General features: G+C 45.0%; 1 protein-coding gene across 1 annotated transcript in view; it reads left to right on the top strand.

Annotated features, from left to right (window-relative positions):
- GABRR1 (gamma-aminobutyric acid type A receptor subunit rho1) overlaps nucleotides 1-14,918 on the top strand; it is a 29,303-nt gene extending 14,385 nt beyond the window's left edge. The window contains exons 2-9 of the mRNA XM_030315960.2: nucleotides 1,079-1,185; nucleotides 2,865-2,932; nucleotides 3,936-4,159; nucleotides 4,969-5,051; nucleotides 7,939-8,079; nucleotides 9,980-10,132; nucleotides 12,041-12,237; nucleotides 13,153-14,918. Coding sequence (XP_030171820.1) covers nucleotides 1,079-1,185; nucleotides 2,865-2,932; nucleotides 3,936-4,159; nucleotides 4,969-5,051; nucleotides 7,939-8,079; nucleotides 9,980-10,132; nucleotides 12,041-12,237; nucleotides 13,153-13,446 — 1,267 coding nt within the window. The 3' untranslated portion in view covers nucleotides 13,447-14,918. The remainder of the gene's footprint in view (nucleotides 1-1,078; nucleotides 1,186-2,864; nucleotides 2,933-3,935; nucleotides 4,160-4,968; nucleotides 5,052-7,938; nucleotides 8,080-9,979; nucleotides 10,133-12,040; nucleotides 12,238-13,152) is intronic.
- The last annotated feature ends 4,046 nt before the right edge of the window (nucleotides 14,919-18,964 follow it).

Raw genomic sequence — 18,964 nt, 5'->3', positions numbered from 1 at the left:
TCCAAAGAATAGTTAAATAAAGAAAAAAAGAAAAAGTAGGAGAGTTTATATGTTAACTTTGGGTTTTAAAAAGGGGAGAACTGGGGCGCCTGGGTGGCTCAGTCGGTTAAGTGGCTGACTTCAGCTCAGGTCATGATCTCGCGGTCCGTGAGTTTGAGCCCGCGTCGGGCTCTGTGCTGACAGCTCAGAGCCTGGAGCCTGTTTCAGATTCTGTGTCTCCCTCTCTCTGACCCTCCCCCGTTCATGCTCTGTCTCTCTCTATCTCAAAAATAAATAAACGTTAAAAAAAATTTTTTTTAATAAAAAAAATAAAAAGGGGAGAACTAAGGACATATATTTGTATTTACTTGTACCTACAAGAAACCTTGCAAAGAAACAAGAAATCATTCAGAGAGATACCTGGGGATGGGAGAAATGTGGTAGAGGCAGAGATGGGAGAGAAACTTTTCACTGCATTTCCGTTTCTAAAATTGTCCAACCCCGTAAATGCATTACCTATTTAGAAAACATAAAAATAAATTAAAATGGCCCTAGGTGTAATCCAGCAGCAGAACAAGAAGCTGCCTCTGATGGAATAAGGATGGTGGACTTTCCAAGGGCAAATCCATCCTCTTTCCACAGAATGGGCCAACAGAGGTCAAGGGTACCAAGCTCTGCCCACACCCACTTCCTCTCCCCTCTAGCTCAAACCCTCCCGGAATGGCCATGGTGCTTTGGAGGGGGATAGACTTCTTAGTAAGGCCAGGACCAGCAGTTACCAGCATTAGCTACACATTAAAATCATCTGGGAAGCTTTTAAGAATACTAACTGCCAGGCCCCATTCCCAGAGCACCCAAATCCAAAATTCTGAGGTGGGGCCTGGGCATTGGTGTTTTTAAAGCTCCTCAGTTATGATTCTAAACTACTGGTCAGTTCATTTCTCTAGAAAGCTGGAGAGAGGGAAAGGATATATCCAATAGCTTAAAAGAAGAAATCATACATCCCATCGAACTTGTCAGGATCACATCTGAATGCAAGAAATTTTTTTATCTGCTTTGATTGGAATATGTGCTCAACCCATTTCTCCCCTCTTGGCAGTCCAATTCTGAAACGAAGTCCCGATATCACCAAGTCGCCACTGACAAAATCAGAGCAGCTTCTGAGGATAGACGACCACGATTTCAGCATGAGGCCTGGCTTTGGAGGTATGAGCCACAACTCGCCGTGGTTGTCTACTCTTTTCGGGTCTGTTCACCTATGCCTGGGTATAAACCGAAGCAAGGGGCCACCCAGCTTTGCTCTCCCCTGGTCAGGTCCATCTCTGTCGTGCTTGGTGGCCAAGATGGAACCCACAGTGTCTTCTGAGCATCACCCCTGCCCAGCCCCATTGTGGGCCCTGCTAAACACATTCTCAGAAGGTGCCTGTTGGCCGACGGCGAGGGTAGGCTAGCTGAGCAGTCCTCAGGCCACTACTCCTGATAAGGAAGGCTTGGGATCAGTGAGGCCAGCGGCTCACTGCGGGAAGGACAAGGGGAAGATGGGGCTGCTACATCCCAAAGCTGCCTCCTGAAAATACTCTGAAACCACAACCTTGGACTAAATTCATTCTCATCTGGGAGCTGGCAGATGGAACGAGGGGTGTGTATCTGAGGGCAGAGTGTGGTCTGCTGGATTTAATTAAATGAAAATAGCTTGAGAAAATAATGATCTAGAGCAGAGGGATGTCATGGCACTTTGAAGCTTAGCCTGCAGCTGCCAGATTTCAGCCTGCTCAGTGTCAAATAGCGTTTTCATCTACATGGGTTTCTTCCTGCAATAAAAAATTTATTTTAGAAACCGTCCTCATGTTTTTATTTCTTCTAGCCACCTCGACCCAAAGAATAAACAGATTCTAGAAGGGAGTCTTTATTTAATCTGTAACCTGCTGCTGTTAGATCCAAACCTACCTCAATCCATGATAATCTGAGTCTGCTCCATGCCTGCCTCCCATGCCTGAAAGCAGGGAGGAAAAGGGGCAGCAATCTACTTCTCCTTCTCTTTATGGATAGTAAGATTTCATGGCTTAGAAATGCCAAAGGCCACCCTATTGCATCATGTTGCCCTTGGAAGCTACCCCATCCTGTGGCAAAGGTACAGATGTGTGGGCTTGGCCAATGACCTGAATGTGGCTTTGGTTCTGGGTGCCTATTAACCAGGTAGAGACTTTCTCATGGCCAGACAGAGACACTGGCTTCCGTGACACAAGAGGCTGCAAAATCAGGAGGCAAATATAAAAAATAAAGTGGATAACCCCATGCTAAGGCGTAACTCCTTAGATTAGACTCAGCTTTGAGCTAGGTCTTCATTGTGTCTTTAGATAAGTATGTGCAACCAAAGAAGAAAGCTTTATATTAACCTCATCATCTCAGAATCACCTGAATGATTCAGATAAAGAAAACTTTAAAAAAAATATTTACTTATTTTTGAGAGAGAGAGAGAGAAAGCGAGCACAAGTGGGGGTGGGGGAGAGAATGAGGGAGAGGGAGAGAGAATCCCAAGCAGGCTCTGCACTGTCAGCGTAGAGCCCAATATGGGGTTCAAACTCACAAACCACAAGATCATGACTCTAGCTGAAGTTAGACGCTTAACCAACTGAGCCACCCATATGCCCCCAAACTTCTTTTTTTTAAACCTTTGTTGGAATATTCCAGGGAGGCAGCCTATGATCCAACCCTTTGATTTCTGGCTTCATTTGAGCTTGAAATGTGGGGACACCAAACCTTCAAGTCTGACAGGAAACTGAGGAAACTGGGGCTCCAGGGGGGGAAATGCTCCTATGCCTGTCTTTTCTATAGTGAAAATTCAAATAGAAAGAATAAATGCTCTTGCCATGCCCCATTTGCAGGTCCAGCCATTCCTGTGGGTGTGGATGTGCAGGTGGAGAGCTTGGACAGCATCTCAGAGGTCGACATGGTAAAGTGCTTCTTTTTCTAGGGCTGCAGCAGGTGGATTCACACAGGGCCTATGCTGGGCCAGGAGGTCCACACACCCGAATTCACTGGGTCTCACAACTCTCTGGCTACGGGAATGCCCACACTCATTTTATAGGTGGCTCAGGAAGGTTAAGACACTTGCCAAAAACCACCCAATTGGAACGAAGCAGAGCCAGGTGACAAAGCCGATCTCCCTCCCGTGCCTTTTTGCCATTGGGATGGTTCTCTGGGCAAAGGCTCTCAAACATAAACCGTAGGGTCCGTGGTTGAAGCTGCCAGATATCCCACAACTGTAGATCCTATATCTGGCTGCGGAAATGCAGATGAATTGCTGAAAAGTGTCCCTTTTTTCCTTTTTAATGAGTTTGGGTGGAAAAATAGAATGTTCTACAACTCCTTGACTTACAGGACTTTTTACAGCCTTAGCTTAGTTTGGGTTCTCCAAAAAGCAGACTTGAGAGAAGCATTCTAGCACAAGTTGAGAGGTGATCCCAGGAAAATCGAGAAGAGAGTGGGGGGAGGTGAGATGAGGGTGGGGAGGAAGCACATAGACCTGAGCCTCAAGCCAGTTACTACTGGGAATCTCAGTCCCAGTGGGGGTACTCCAGGAGTCAACAGAGAACATGCCTCACGGTTATCCCAGCTGAGGGGCCAAGGAGCTGGGGTGCTTAGCTGGTACCGCCCAGCCCCCCACTCGCCCCAATATGTTGAGGGTCACAAGCACTGACAGTAGCACCTTGTCAGTGTGGAGGCACTTGGCAGGGGATGGGGTGGGTCTCAGGGACACGGGTTCTGCTAGCGGTCTCTTGCTGTGTCCCTCCCCTGCAGTCCCCCTCCTACTGTAGCAAACCCCGGGGACTGGAAGCAAGACCTCTACTCTGCTGTTGCATTCTCAGCCGCTGACAGCTCCATGGGGTGCAGTGTCCTGCTGACACCCAGTGGGTTCAGTGTGTGGGGTTCTCCTCTCTGCCCTTCCCCTCCAGGACTTCACGATGACCCTCTACCTGAGGCACTACTGGAAGGACGAAAGGCTGTCCTTCCCGAGCACCAACAACCTCAGCATGACGTTTGACGGCCGTCTGGTGAAGAAGATCTGGGTCCCCGACATGTTTTTCGTGCACTCCAAGCGCTCCTTCATCCACGACACCACCACGGACAATGTCATGTTGCGGGTCCAGCCCGATGGGAAAGTGCTCTACAGTCTCCGGTAAGGCCCTCCCAGCCCTCAGGCTGTGCCTCTTCCTGTAGGTCCTTTTACACATGAAGCCTGGGCAGAAAGGCAAATCATTTGACCACTCACACCTGCAGTTTTGCTTTTTTGGCTTTGAATAGCTAGCTGCTGCTTCTTTTTTTTAGAAAATGTTTTTTTCTATTCATTTTGAGAGAGAGAGAGCACGCAAGCAGGGCAGGGGCAGAGAGAGAGAGAGAGAGAGAGAGAGAGAGAGAGAGAGAATCCCAAGCAGGCTCCGCGTTGTCAGGGAAGAGTCCGATGCGAGGCTTGAACCCATGAACCATGAGATCATGACCTGAGCCCAAATCAAGAGTCAGACGCTTAACCAAATGAGCCACCCAGGTGCCCCTCATTAATATTATTCCTGATACATTGTATACAAATATTGGATATTGATAAAATCGACAAATGAACAGAAAAAATGGAATTTATCAACAAGAGAACAATATATGCTCCTATGATTTCTTTTAGGAAACAGTATCACATGAATTTTTATTTCACAGGTTTATATTGATAGAGGCCATTGCTTTGTTAATATGCTTCAATGTGATAGAATTTACAGAGATAGACACCCTGTTGGCCTCACCCTGACGCTGGAGTTAAACATAAAAACCGGAGTACTCCAATGTATTATACGCAGGCTACTTACCTAAGTCTTGACACCTTGCTTATCAATTATAAGGAGGCAGTTACATGGGAAGGAAACAGAGGCCTTTTCTGTTTGATCATTTTGTACTTGTATTTTGCAGCCTCTGAAAATTTGGATTTTGTCTTTTGGCTTGCAGGGTAACAGTGACTGCAATGTGCAACATGGACTTCAGCCGATTTCCCCTGGACACGCAAACGTGCTCACTTGAAATTGAAAGTTGTGAGTAGACTGTCCTGGACATTAGCACACAAACCGCGAGTAATCGCAAACACCGAGAACTGTCAGTAGCACGAACAGCATGTGCTCCTCCTTCCTGGCTGTGCTTTTCAAGTGATTTTTCAATTATTTATGTATCTTTTTAAAAGTTTATTTGTTTATTGTACGTGTGTGTGTGTGTGTGTGTGTGAGAGAGAGAGAGAGAGAGAGAGAGAAAGGAAATGTGAGTGGGGGAGGGGCAGAGAGAGAAGGAGAGAGAAGCGCAGAGCCCGACTCGGGGCTTAATCTCACGAATTGTGAGATCAGGACTTGAGCCAAAATCGAGAGTCTGGTGCCCAACTAACTGAGCCACCCACATGCTCCTCAAATGACTTTTTAAGGGGCGCCTGGGTGGCGCAGTCGGTTAAGCGTCCGACTTCAGCCAGGTCACGATCTCGCGGTCTGTGAGTTCGAGCCCCGCGTCGGGCTCTGGGCTGATGGCTCAGAGCCTGGAGCCTGTTTCCGATTCTGTGTCTCCCTCTCTCTCTGCCCCTCCCCCGTTCATGCTCTGTCTCTCTCTGTCCCAAAAATAAATAAAAAAAATGTTGAAAAAAAATTTAAAAAAAAACAAATGACTTTTTAAGATATTAAACCTAAGTCCAGAGTTGTTTTGAAAATCAGGCATAAGTTTGAAACTAAAACCTTCTGTTCCCATAATGGTTTTAAAGTTGGTTCTATGGAACCTGAGCTAGGGAGGGCGGTAGAGGGCTCAGCAAATGCGGATCTCCTTCTGTAGCTGCTTCTACACACCGTCCATCCCGAGAGCTCATTTTTGACCTGTTTAATTGTTCCTCTGAATGAGATTTCTGTGGAAGAAAAGATTTCTTGACAAAAACAAGTTTGGCAAAAATCGTCGGAGGGAACTGCCCAGGCGAGCGCACGCTGTGCTTGAGACTCTCAGGCACAACTGAGGGGCATCGGGACAAAGTCCTGGACAGGTTCAAAGCCAGGCCCCAGGAAGGGCAAGGCTGAGGCAGCATCAAGGACTAACCGCTTCCATCTCCAGCTCTCTACACAACTGCTCTGTTTTTCAGTCTTTGCCCAAACGCTTCCTCTGGTGGGTGCAGTCTGGACTCCCCCAAAACTCCAGCTGTTCTGCTCCAACCGAGCACCTGTCCACTGGCTCTTCCTGGCTGGTGGCCAAGCCTAAGTGAGGAATCTTTTTGGCCCAGGACACCTTTGAAGCCTACCTGCACTGTGGCAATGGTTCAGGGGTGCCCTGCCTCCAGTCATCTGGGGCTGAGGAGGGCAGGGATGTTGACCCCCCACATAGCAGGGGCCAGATAGACAGCTCCATAGGGCACTGAATGTGGGAAAAGGGAATAATAAATCCTAGGACCAAGGAAATCACTACCCACTGCACAGTGACTTGCCACCTGCTGTCATGTAATCCTCACCAGATCCTGTGAGAAGGTTCCTATTATCTCTGTTACGGGTAGGAGGGGTGTAACTTGCCTGAGGACATAGTGCTAAGAAGGACTAAACTCACTGACTCCAGAACCTTGTTTTCCCTACCACACCCAGGCGGCTCCATCAGGAATGTAGCTTTTTCCAGATTGCATCAGTCAAGGTACCACAGAGAAGCAGAATATCAGAGATACATAGTAAGAGATATTTAGTGTCAAGGAATTGGCTTATACGAGCCTGGGGGTTGGCTTGGCAAGTCTGACATCTGCAGGACAAGCTGTCAGGAAGGGTGGCTGGGAACCCTCGGGTGGGACCTGATCCTGCCCGTGGAGGCAGGAAGGGCAGAATTTCTTCTTCTTGGGGAAACCTCAGGTCTGATCTTAAGGCTTTTCCGTTGATTGGATCAGGCCAACTCAGATTATCCTGGATCATCTCCTTTACTTAAAGTGAACTGGTGGTAGGTGTCACATCCACAAAGCATCTTCCGAGCAACACCTAGATTCGTGTTTGATTGAATAACAGTACTGTAGCCTAACCAAGTGGAGGGGATACATGACACCAACTATCACGCAGGTCAAGGGTAAGAAATAGAAGAAAATAGAGGAATGAAATAGGGCGTCAGGGAGCTCCAGCAAGAACTGTCTAACACATGAGCAGACTGGACCGGCAACTGTGAGGTTTTACCTCAGCTCTGTCCAGGCCGCAGGTAGGTTTGTTCAACCAGAGTAAGATGTGGGCTCACCTAAGGTGGGAGCACCAGAGGGAGTGATCCTTATGGAGAATCACTTGGATTTTTCCCTGGGTAGGAAGAGCAAGAGGAGGCCTGCAGAAAAGGGACTTGTGTCCTGCTGCCATCACTTTGTGGCTCCTTTCCTGCTAGAATGCACCCCTTATTACCTGAGAGTATTGCAATAGGTTCGCCATCAATGGATGCATTCCTACACTTTGAAAGGAGAAAAGAAAGGGCTAAATTAGCCTGGGCTTGTAAGGCTGAACCGTATGCGATACTGCAGCCATTTATCCATTTCTGATCTACAAGCATAGCAACTTCATTTTTTCTTTTAATATTCGTCTGAGAGACAGAGAGAGAGAGAGGAGGGGAGCCGAAGTCTGATGCTTACCCGCCTGAGCCCATCCAGGCACCCCACAACTTCATTTGTTTTAACCTAATAAATGGCAGGCTGAATTGTGAAGTGAGCACTTTTGCAGGCATTATGAGCATTTAGGCTTGACAGCTTTGCTCTGATGACTTCTGGAAGACTGGGGAGAATTAATGTGGATTTTGTTTTGCTTTGTTTAGACTGTGGTTTGTTTATTCAGACTCTCTTACTACAATCCCAGTCGTCCGTGTGGGAGGTCTGGAGCTGCTTCCACGGAGCCCCACAGGCAGGCCTGTCCTCCCACGGCCGCCGGCCGTGCCTGATGCTATCTCCCATCCTTTCAGATGCCTATACAGAGGATGACCTCATGCTGTACTGGAAAAAAGGCAACGACTCCTTGAAGACAGATGAGCGGATCTCACTCTCACAGTTCCTCATCCAAGAATTCCACACCACCACTAAGCTGGCCTTCTACAGCAGCACAGGTAGGGGTGGGGGTGGGGGGCAGGGAGTGGGGGCTTGGCTGTCAAGCGAGCAGAGCTTGTGCGCTTGGATTTGAAGCCAAAGGTGGAAATCCCTAAATCAGCATGGCAAACACTGGGGAAGGTGATTTTCAGATACCACCAAAGCATTGGAAGTGATAACCTAGGAAATATTAGTAAAGACTCAAACAGAAGCTATGGGAGGAGGTTTGTTTGAGCCAATTACTTTGCCAGTTTAGCAGCTGGCATCTCACCCCTGATAGGATCTCCAGGGCCCCTTCCTTTATAGACAACAAACAGTTCAATTTTAGGTCTGTTGATTTCCATTCTCTCTGCTCCATTCAACCAATTCTCTCTCTCTCTCTTTTTTTCCGCCCCATCCCCACCCCCCCAAACAGTCCTCTCTTAACCATACTGCTTGCATAGGTCCTCCTTAAGACCTTGTGAGCCTCAGTGCTCAGGTCGGGGTGGCCTCGCCCCCTCTGGTTGCCTGAGGGCTTGCTCTGTGGTCTTCCTCTGGGCAGCTGAGGGGAACAGCTTTCTCCAACCCTTGTCTCTGTCTTGACTAATCATCTTTCAGGATGATCTTGTTCAAATCTTTATGAAGCTTCTATTGCCAAAAACATCGCATGACTGCACAAAGAAGTGCAACCTTTTAAGTCTTTATAATCTGCAACAGAGGCACTGTTTTATTTCCAACACATGGCAATGCAGCACATCTCATCTTCTGTATACATCACTCAGGAGTCTTGATTTTTCAGGGGATCTCCACTTCACTTTAGCATTCTAACATTTCCTCTTGTCTTAGTCTGTTCGGGCTGCTATAACAAAATTCCATAGACTGGGTGGCTTCTAAACAACAGAGATTTACTTCTCACAGTTCTAGAGGCTGGGAAGTCCAAGATCGAGATGCTGGCGGGTTCAGTGTCTGATGTCTATAAACTTCCTAGTTTACAGACAGCCACCTTCTCCCTGTGTTCTCACATGGGGGAAGGCACAAGGGAATGATCTGGGGTCTCTTTTATAAGGGCACTAATCCCACTAATGATGTAATCACCTCCAAAGGCCCCACCTCCAAATACCATCACACAGAGAATTAGGTTTCAACATACAAATCTGGCGGGGACCCATTCAGTCTATAGCACCTCTACACTCGCTTTCTGGGACTGTTTTACAATGATCACTATTGCATTATAATTGTCTAGGATACCAAGTTTTCAAGTTAATGTCGCCAAGTCTCCATTTTATTTTCGGTCCTTGTTGTCTCCCATTTATCCTGCCTTCTCCTTTTCCTTCCTCTTTCTCCTGTTCGTTAGAACTCCTCCATTCATATTTTTTCCTTGTAGAGAACACGAGGGAAGAGCTAAAGCACAGCTGAGCCGGTGACCTTTCACTGTTCTGAAATGTAATGTTATGGTTAGCTGGGTATTTTAACTTTGAAACATTTTCCTCTATAAAGAAATCCAAAGGGGCTTGTTTAAATAAATGTTTCCCAAGCTTTATTGTGCATATAAATCATGTGGGGAGTATTGTTGAAAAGAGACTCTGGTTCAATAGATCTGGTGTGGGGCTGAGAGTCTGCATTTCCAAGTAATCAAGTGACAGTGACTTTGCTGGGCTCTGTCCCAAAGGATGAGTAATAAGCCTTAAATGGCCGTCTCAAGGGGCTCCATTTATGTAGAAGACAGGGGCCAAGGATTTCTTGAGAGGGACTCACCCATGTGGTTCATGTTATCATATAATCACTCTATTCCATGTTTTTTTTTCTCCCTCCCAATTTATAAAGGTATGGCAAGGTTCCAGGGAAGTGTCTAAGGCGTTTACGATTCCCCAGATAAAATATGTTGTGTGAAGTTGCTGAGTGGCTATGGTGTGTGCTATCTTTTCCTCCTGTGTCCCCCAGGCTGGTACAACCGTCTGTACATTAACTTCACTTTGCGACGCCACATCTTCTTCTTCTTGCTCCAAACTTACTTTCCTGCCACCCTGATGGTCATGCTGTCCTGGGTGTCCTTCTGGATCGACCGCAGAGCTGTGCCCGCCAGAGTCCCTTTAGGTAAGGAACATCTCAAGTGCACGTTCCAGGCATCTGAAAATACAAGCCATTTCTTCCAGATAAAAACAATTCATTTCAAATTGATTGTAAACCCCTGTTAGCATTGTAACTTGGAAAAACCGGGTTATTGATTCACAAGTAAAATGCCATTCTTAAGAACCTATGTGGCAAAAGAACTGTTTCCAGGTCCCCACAAGTGCTAATGTAAATAACCCACCTTCAGTCTTCTTAGAACCATGTTCTGGGGTCAGTGGTCCCGGTGTGTGGGTGCTTTCTCTGCTCACCTGCATAAGAAATCATGTTCTCTAACAGGGCTTCTCAAAAGGTGGCCCAAGGGATCTTTGCAACGGAATCCCTGGGGGGATCTGTTAACAGTGAAGAATCCTGGGGCACCTGTGGGACTCTGTTAAATGTCCGACTTCGGCTCGGTCCGACTTCGACTCACAGTCGGTGGGTTTGAGTCCCCGCGTTATCGTAGGGCTCTGTGCTGACAGCTCAGAGCCTGGAGCCTGCTTCGGTTTCTGTGTCTCCCTTTCTCTCTGCCCCTCTTCCACTTGCACTCGCTCTCTCTCTCTCTCAAAAATAAATAAACATTTAAAAAATTTTTTTAAAACAAAACAAACAATGAAGAATCCTGGATCCCTTCCATGTGTTTAGCATCAGAATCTCTGAGAAAGGACTAGGAACCTACATTTTGAACAGTCTCCTGGTAATTCTTATACATACTCAGGTCTGAAAATCCCTATTGTGTAAGCATTTCATGGATAGGTACTTGCTATCAACTCTCTTCCCCACTTTTAAATATTTCACCCACTCAGTCACACACACCCCCATTGTTCAGATGATTCAGAGGCTTCAAGGGAGAGGGTGACCCCTCCCCTCAGATTTTAGTGACACTGATTTGGAGTTGGCCCTTAAGGTGACCCCAGTCCCTTGTGATTTGGTGTTTGCCAAGCAAACATTCTGAGCTCAATTTGAAATCCCAGGCAAATACCATTGACAAATGCCCTGTCCTTTAACAGTTGTTCTATCGCTTGAATAGTTACTGTGCTAAATAAACAAACATTCTAGTTTTCAAAATCTAATCCCCATTAAATGAGGTTAACATCATTCTTGGCAAAATTGACCTCTGAGTCCTCAGGTCAACATTGCTGAACAGGCAGCCGGGTCCAGCACGGGGGGTGGGTGCCCATAATTGCCTTGATGGCTGATTATACGGGCCCAGGACTGCAAGACCAGCAACAAGGACACAAATACTAAAATATACCTTGTGCTCTTGTTTCCCTTTTGGAGAAAGAGTTACAAGAAACACATTTATACCTGCTCATATATATAAACTCTGTTTTAAACAATTGAATGGAAATTCACATCTTGCTGCCCAAATATCTGGGGCGGGCGCTCTATAGAAAGACAAAGTGATACGTTTGCTCTAATGAATATGTTCGTATATGGAGTGAGGAAAGGGTGAGCAGGGGGCAGTGGAGGAGTAAGAGAAGCTTCATAAAAGCTACATCTTGAGGGGCGCCTGGGTGGCGCAGTCGGTTAAGCGTCCGACTTCAGCCAGGTCATGATCTCGCGGTCCGGGAGTTCGAGCCCCGCGTCGGGCTCTGGGCTGATGGCTCAGAGCCTGGAGCCTGTTTCCATTCTGTGTCTCCCTCTCTCTCTGCTCCTCCCCCGTTCATGCTCTGTCTCTCTCTGTCCCAAAAATAATAAAATAAAAACGTTGAAAAAAAAATTAAAAAAAAAAAAAAGCTACATCTTGAAAGATGAGTAGGGGGCAGGGACAGAGAGGCAGGGATGGAGATATTCTAGGTCCAAGGAGCAGAAAGGACAAAGAACAGAGGCATGAAGCCACCCAGTGTGTTTGGTGAAAGACAAACACGGGCTTTTTTCTCGCTCTGTGTGCAGGTATCACCACCGTGCTGACCATGTCCACCATCATCACGGGCGTGAACGCCTCCATGCCCCGCGTGTCCTACATCAAGGCGGTGGACATCTACCTCTGGGTCAGCTTTGTGTTCGTGTTCCTCTCGGTGCTGGAGTATGCAGCCGTCAACTACCTGACCACGGTGCAGGAGCGGAAGGAGCGGAAGCTCCGGGAGAAGGTGACCTTACCATAAGTAAAGAAAGTGCTCAGGGATAGAGTCTGGTCCGGCTATGGACTGTGAGAAGGTCAGACCTTCTCTGTAGAAGTGGGTAGTGACATCCCATCCTCAACCTTCTCCACCGATTGGTGTGGAGATCAAACAAAATAATATGTTAACACAGTGCTAATTTTACCCTGGGCTACATATTTCAGTCACTCAAAAATTTATTTAGCACCTACCATACACCAGGAGCTAAGCCAAGTTAACTAAGACATAGGCCCTTTAATCTTGGTGGTGTTCAGTGTTTAGTGCTAAAAATCGATGACAATTCAACACTGTGAAACAATTATTTGTGAACACAGAGGTGTGATAAAAAACCTTCCAGGGAGGTACATCCTCCATTCTGGGAACTTTCCTTTCATATGTGATCTTGTGCATCTCCCGTCATTTTCCCGATCATCTTCCCTCTCGCCTGGCTTTCCTTTCTTCCCCCTGTCCGCGGTCCCATGGTTATCTCCTCCAGAAAACCAGAACTAAATAAGAGTGAAGCTTCTCCACAATGCTACACCTTTCAATCCCCACCTCATCACATCACACACACATAACATTACCAGAAAACATTTTTATCAGGGCTTACATCCGTTTATGATCTCATGGAGAACAGGGCAATTATCTGATCATGAACATTCTCATCGGTCTCTGATGCAACGTGATGTTTCCTAAGAGTTGCTTTGTAGACTTCAAACAAAAACAGATACCTGCTCTTTTAGAACGACTACAGTGTCACCACCATTATTTTCCCACGACCTGCCCCTAACTGGGAATAAAAGAAACTAGAAACGGCAACCCCGTCCACTATTGCAGTTTCTTGTGAAGGGCTTCCGAGAGATGAAGCTGAGCTGGCATCCCAGTGTGTGTTTGCTGTGTTCGCAGCTTCCCTGCACCTGTGGAATACCCCAGCCACGCGGGGTCATGCTGGATGGCAGCTACAGTGACGGGGAGGTTAACGACCTGGGCAACTACACGCCGGAGAATGGAGAGAAGCCGGACAAGATGATGGTGCAGCTGACCTTGGCCTCAGAGAGGAGCTCCCCCCAGAGGAAAAGTCAGAGAAGCAGCTATGTGAGCATGAGGATCGACACACATGCCATTGATAAATACTCCAGGATAATTTTTCCAGCAGCATATATTTTATTCAATTTAATATACTGGTCTATTTTCTCATAAACACCTGTAACTCTATACATTTCACATTCTTCTGTATGTACCACAGAAATACCTGTACGATGAGAGTAATTTAAGGTTATGATGAAATTAAAGTTCCCACTACCCATTCTTCTCCAGCTTTCCAAAACGACATTGACAAGACACTTACTGGTTTAATCTGCACTTAATAACCATCTATTGTGTCCACAGAATTATACACGGTGCTGCAGGAATTGGACACCTGTAGCAACTGGGGATAGTTGTTACCGGGATTCCCTGGAAAAGCACACTGCCAGCATTGTGGGCACCCTGTAGTCAACCTCTTTTAGACCCTAGGTGCTTATTCACATGAATGATGCCCTTTATGTGCACGTCACTATATTCTCTGGGATTAGGTGGAATTGAGAAGCACCTAAAGATCACCTGCATGGAACATACATGCACCTAAATCCCTGCTTTGGCCAAAATTGATGCTTCACTTTATAGCCTATTACCTATTTTTCAATATTTATTGAAGTGCATGTTTATTTTAATGCAAGGCAATAATAGTATTTCTATTTTTGTTTGTGTCTCATGGTTCATGAGGTTTCACCTCTCTGAAGCAAAGCTCTTTCGATTGATACAATGGCTTCTGATTTGGTGGGGAATTTCTCTGGTAGGGAAATTTTAAAGAAGAGGGTCTATGCATGCATTTTGTCAGTTCTGTCATAGAAATAACTAGCCTAGAAAATTTCTGTTAAGTGTTCCTGTTTCATAATCACTGCTTCGTGTATCTCCACCTTGGAGCATGTCCCAGTTCAAAGTGAAGTCCTTTCTCAGTAGTGTGATATCTTCACTGAGGAACTCGGGAATAGACAGATTTTTTTCTACATAAACATTTCAAGAAAATGCATAATTTGAGACAACCTATAACTCATTAGGATGAGAAATGCCCACATAGATTCTGAAGAAAAAAAGAACACCAGAAAGAAAAAGAAATGGGAAGACATCACTGGACATCTCCATTTGACCTCAATGAATACCAGCATTTTCTATGAACCAGTAAACAATGGCCACCTCTTGCCAGAGCATGGGATAAAGGAGAGGGTTCTAATTTGATGTATTATTTAAACAAATAAGTTACTCAGACTAGGTATCTACAGGATCAACACCCACCAAACTTATCCGAACAGCATTTGTTTAAAATTCACTTTAATAAAGTAAATTCTATACACAATAATGTCATTGTATTTCCAAAATTAATTGGACTGAGCATCCATACTACATATTTCTTCATATTAGAGCTATACTTCATTCTAATCTGAAAATGAAACCATATTTGCACAAATTCTACTTACAAGGTAATCTTCCATTTCCCCCAATGAAAACTCATGAAAACAAAGGTTTTTTTTGGGAAACTCAAGATACTTAAAGGGATATAAATGAAATAGCTAAACATTAGCTTTTAGTATTTAAAAAAATTTTGGGGTGGGCGCCTGGATGGCTCAGTCAGTTAAGTGTCTTGACTCTTGATTTCAGCTCAGGTCATGATCTCATGGTGGTGAGATTCAGCCCTGCATCTGGTTCTGTGCTGAGCGTGGAACCTTCTTGGGATTCTCTTCCTCTCCTTCTCCCTGCTCCCCCTCTCATGCTCGGTCTCTCTCAAAATAAATAAACATTAAAAAAAATTTAAACATTGTTTTTTTTCATGCTTATTTTCTGAAACAGTTTCAATCAAACTCTTCACAAACATCTTTGTCACTCACTTCTTCCTCATGACCAGGGCCACTCTGAGTCATCTGGCAAGGTTTCCAGGCCACATGATCTAATTTTCCACTTACTTTGCTTGGGAAACTCATATATGATGCTGTGTTAGCTGCTCAGGCCACCACAACAGGTGGCTTAAACAACACAAATTTATTTTCTCTTAGTTCTGGAGGCTGGACGTCCAAAATCAAGGTGTTGGCGGGTTGGGTTTTTCCTGAAGTCTCCCTCTTTGGCTTGCAGATGGCGACTTTTTGCTGTGTCCCAGCATGGCCTTTTTCTCTGAGCTCATGCACACTGGTGCCCTGATGTCCCTTCTTTCCTTTTCTTTTTTTTCTTTTCTCTTTTCTTTTTGTTTCTTTTTCTTTTCCTTCCTTCCTTCCTCTTTCTCTTTCTTTCTTTCTTTCTCTCTTTCTTTCCTCTTTTAATTTTAGAGAGAGCATGAGATGGGGAGAGGGAAAGAAAGAGAGAGAATCCCAAGCAGACTCCACACTCAGTGAAGAGTCCAACGCAGGGCTCAATCCCATGACCCTAGGATCATGGGCTGAGCCAAAATCAAGAGTCAGATGCTCAACCGACTGAACCACCCAGACACCCCCCTGACATTTCTAAGAGTAGCATTAACACTGGGGAAAAACCACTGGAGCAAGAACACAGGTTCGGGCAACAAATATAAATATAATCTTAATTTTTTTGTTGCTGCAACGTAGAATTTAGGTGAATGTAATTCTAAAACATTGTCCCTAAAAATGATGGATTCCAAAGAAGTGGAAATTTTTGTAGGGTGAGTGGTCAATGGAGTTATTTGATAAGGATTCAATAAAGAGACATGGAAATTGCTTTAGGAAATTTACTGGCCACAATAGCAGGATTTCTTTTACACAAAGGCCAAGTTTTAAATCTCATTCAGCCATGTTTTAACAAGATTCCACTTGTAATTTTCCAGTAGGTTTCTTTCTCTTAGACCTTCTATTGGAAAGCAATCAACTTTAGTATTGCCCAATTTAATGATATGCCTAGAAAAATAGTTCAAGCATGAGGAGAGAAGAAAAAAATGATCTCTGAAAATTTCTCAATCTTCACCCAAAATTGGCACCGTTTTCTCATGTTGTACATCTGCACACAACTATCCTTATTTGAAAATCAATTTTAGAGTTCTGGCTTCTCCCCAAAATACCATGACTACAACTTAATATGAACCTGGCTGCATAGTTACCGGCTTTGCCATTTCAGATAGTTAACAATTTTTGCAAAATTGCCTTTAGCTATGAAATACAGCATAATTATACTCAAAATATGTCCGGTGATTTACCTAAAAACTGAAGATTTAAGGTGAGAAGAAAAGCTAGTAAAAAGCTAAAAGGGGCCAGCCAGATGCCTGCGGATGGATATTCCCCTCGCATACTTTCAATTTCTGTAATCTTGTTTGCCTCCTGTGTCCACCAACTGCCCAGATGGCACCAATGATAAGGGCCCCCTCCCCTTTTTCTCTTGCCTCTCAACCCCCTACCATCCCAGCCATAAAAGGAGGCCGATGCCAAGGTTCGGGGCTCAGCCTTTGGAGGTGACTCCGCTGGGCCAGCACCAGTGCACAACAGTCTTTTCTAATTCCCTGAGTGTGTGTGGCTTGTCTCTTCCTGGGCGCCGAGTACTTGCTGTAACAACAGTACAGCTTTACAACTATTTTTCCACTTGGTAATACTGTCCCATAATACAATTTAATTACCATGGCATTCAGGTGAAATGTTGGGGTTCAGGAGCGAATGGTCAAGAAAAAATTCTTGAGACATCTTCGATGCATAAAAAAAATGTGGTTTTATTACAGCAGGGGACAGGACACTTGGGCAGAAAGAGTTGCACTGGGGTTGTGGAGTGACTGATTATATACTTCAAAGTTGGGAGGGGGTTAGGGATAGGGTAAGTCTCTAAGGAATTTGGAAACAAGGTTTCCAGGACCTTGAGGGGTCATTTACTGTCTAGTAAAACCCTAGTCATGAGACCCTTCAGATGTATATCAGTGGACCATATGTTTAGAGGATGATTGCTAACAAATTATATTGGGGGGAGGGGGTAGAGGTAAAGTAAGTTTCCAAAGGGATTTTTGCATGTTAAAGAAGACTTACAGGAGCCTGGAGGTCTGGCTAATGTCAAGCTAAGGTTGCCTTTTGCCTCTAGCAAAGTATTAACATCAAGGGAGTTGAGCTTCTAGAGGAAGATCACTCTGGCTGTCTCAAGTACTTGTCAATGGGCTGTAAGTTGTAAGTTTTTGTTTTTGTTTTTTCTTTTTTGCCTTTGTCCTCCACATCAGCATTCCTCAAGTTGGACTTCTACTCTGGGGTATTCACTGCATCTATTTTTTTTTTTTTTATGTTTATTTTTTCAAAAGCGAGTGAGCTAGGGGAGGGGCAGAGAGGGAGACACAGAATCCAAAGCAGGCTCCAGGCTCTGTGCTGTCAGCACAGAGCGCAACGTGGGGCTCTAACTCACCAACTGCGAGATCATCACCTGAGCCGAAGTCGGAGCCAACTAGCCACCCACGTGTCCCGCTGCATCTATTTTTACTTAGGATAAAAATACAATTTGATTCTTGCAACTCAAATATCTCCAGAGCAGTAGTGGCATCACCTAGGAACATGTCCGGAAAGAAAGGATCTCAGTACCTGCCTTACACCTACTCAATTAGAACCTGTATTCTAACATGATCCCCAAGGTGATTTCGGTTGGGCAACCCAGCAGCCCGGACGGTGATAGAAGTGAAAGAATTCGCCCAGGGAGAACAAAAGAGAAGTTTACTGAATACACTGCAAGGGAGCAGCAGGCAAGGACAGCAAAGGAGAGACTGTCTGCCAGGAGGCAGTGGTGAGGGGCACAGTTACATAGAGTAAGGGGACATATGGAATTTTCTTTTTTGGCAATCTTGGAAACTGTGCCTGGCTGTAAGTAGCCCATTAGGGCCAACGGCTATTTCGAGGTGGGTCACTTAATGAGCCGGTTTGTATTCAGCTCTGTGTTCACTGTGGGCCCTTTTACCTTGCTCAGGTTCCCATTGCTCAAGCCTTTGCCTAAAAGTGGCCTCCACAATTCATATGTACATTCAAGTTATCAATGCATTGAACTAGGATCACATAACCACACATCTTTTATTATCATTCACAGGAAGTGACAGAAGAGCTGCATTCAGACATTCAACAACTCAATATTGAGTGCTTACTATGCGTGCTAAGCACTGTGTTAGGAGTTCTGGCTGATTTGTTGATCCTAAACAAGTTGGTCAAGTACCCCTGCCCCTAAAGTCTACAGCCCTCCAACACCAAACCCAGCTTAAAGAACACAAATGCCTTTACAAAATGGGAAGAAATGTTTGTCCTGGAATCTTTAAAAAAAATATTTCTCCACCACAAACCTCAGCTGACTTAAAAAAATTTTTTTTTAATTCTAAGGGAGTATGAATCTCAAGTTACTTGGGATCTAAATGCAGATTTGGGAGGTGAATTTCCTCCCTTTTCCTTGGGGGGAGGGGTGGAGGGACAGGGGAATATTGTAAAGTTCAAATTATAAAAAGCAGAAAAAAACTCATAATCCTATACATCTTTATATAGTTGCCATCAATTTTACATATAAATCGATTTGGGTTCTTTTCCAGGACATAGCATCACCATTTTGCTACTAAAAACTCTTTATATTTTGCAGCCATTAAAATCATTGTATATTTTAAATATACAAGGCAATCTTTCCCCTAATATTGGATAAAATACTGTGGTGAATACTTTTAGACATCTATTCTGGTCCTACTCTG

The sequence above is a fragment of the Lynx canadensis genome, chromosome B2 (assembly GCF_007474595.2).
Source record: "Lynx canadensis isolate LIC74 chromosome B2, mLynCan4.pri.v2, whole genome shotgun sequence".
NCBI classification, from domain to species: Eukaryota; Metazoa; Chordata; class Mammalia; order Carnivora; family Felidae; genus Lynx; species Lynx canadensis.
The sequence above is the reverse complement of the archived record's forward strand: the minus strand, read 5'-3'. Positions and strand labels throughout refer to the sequence as shown.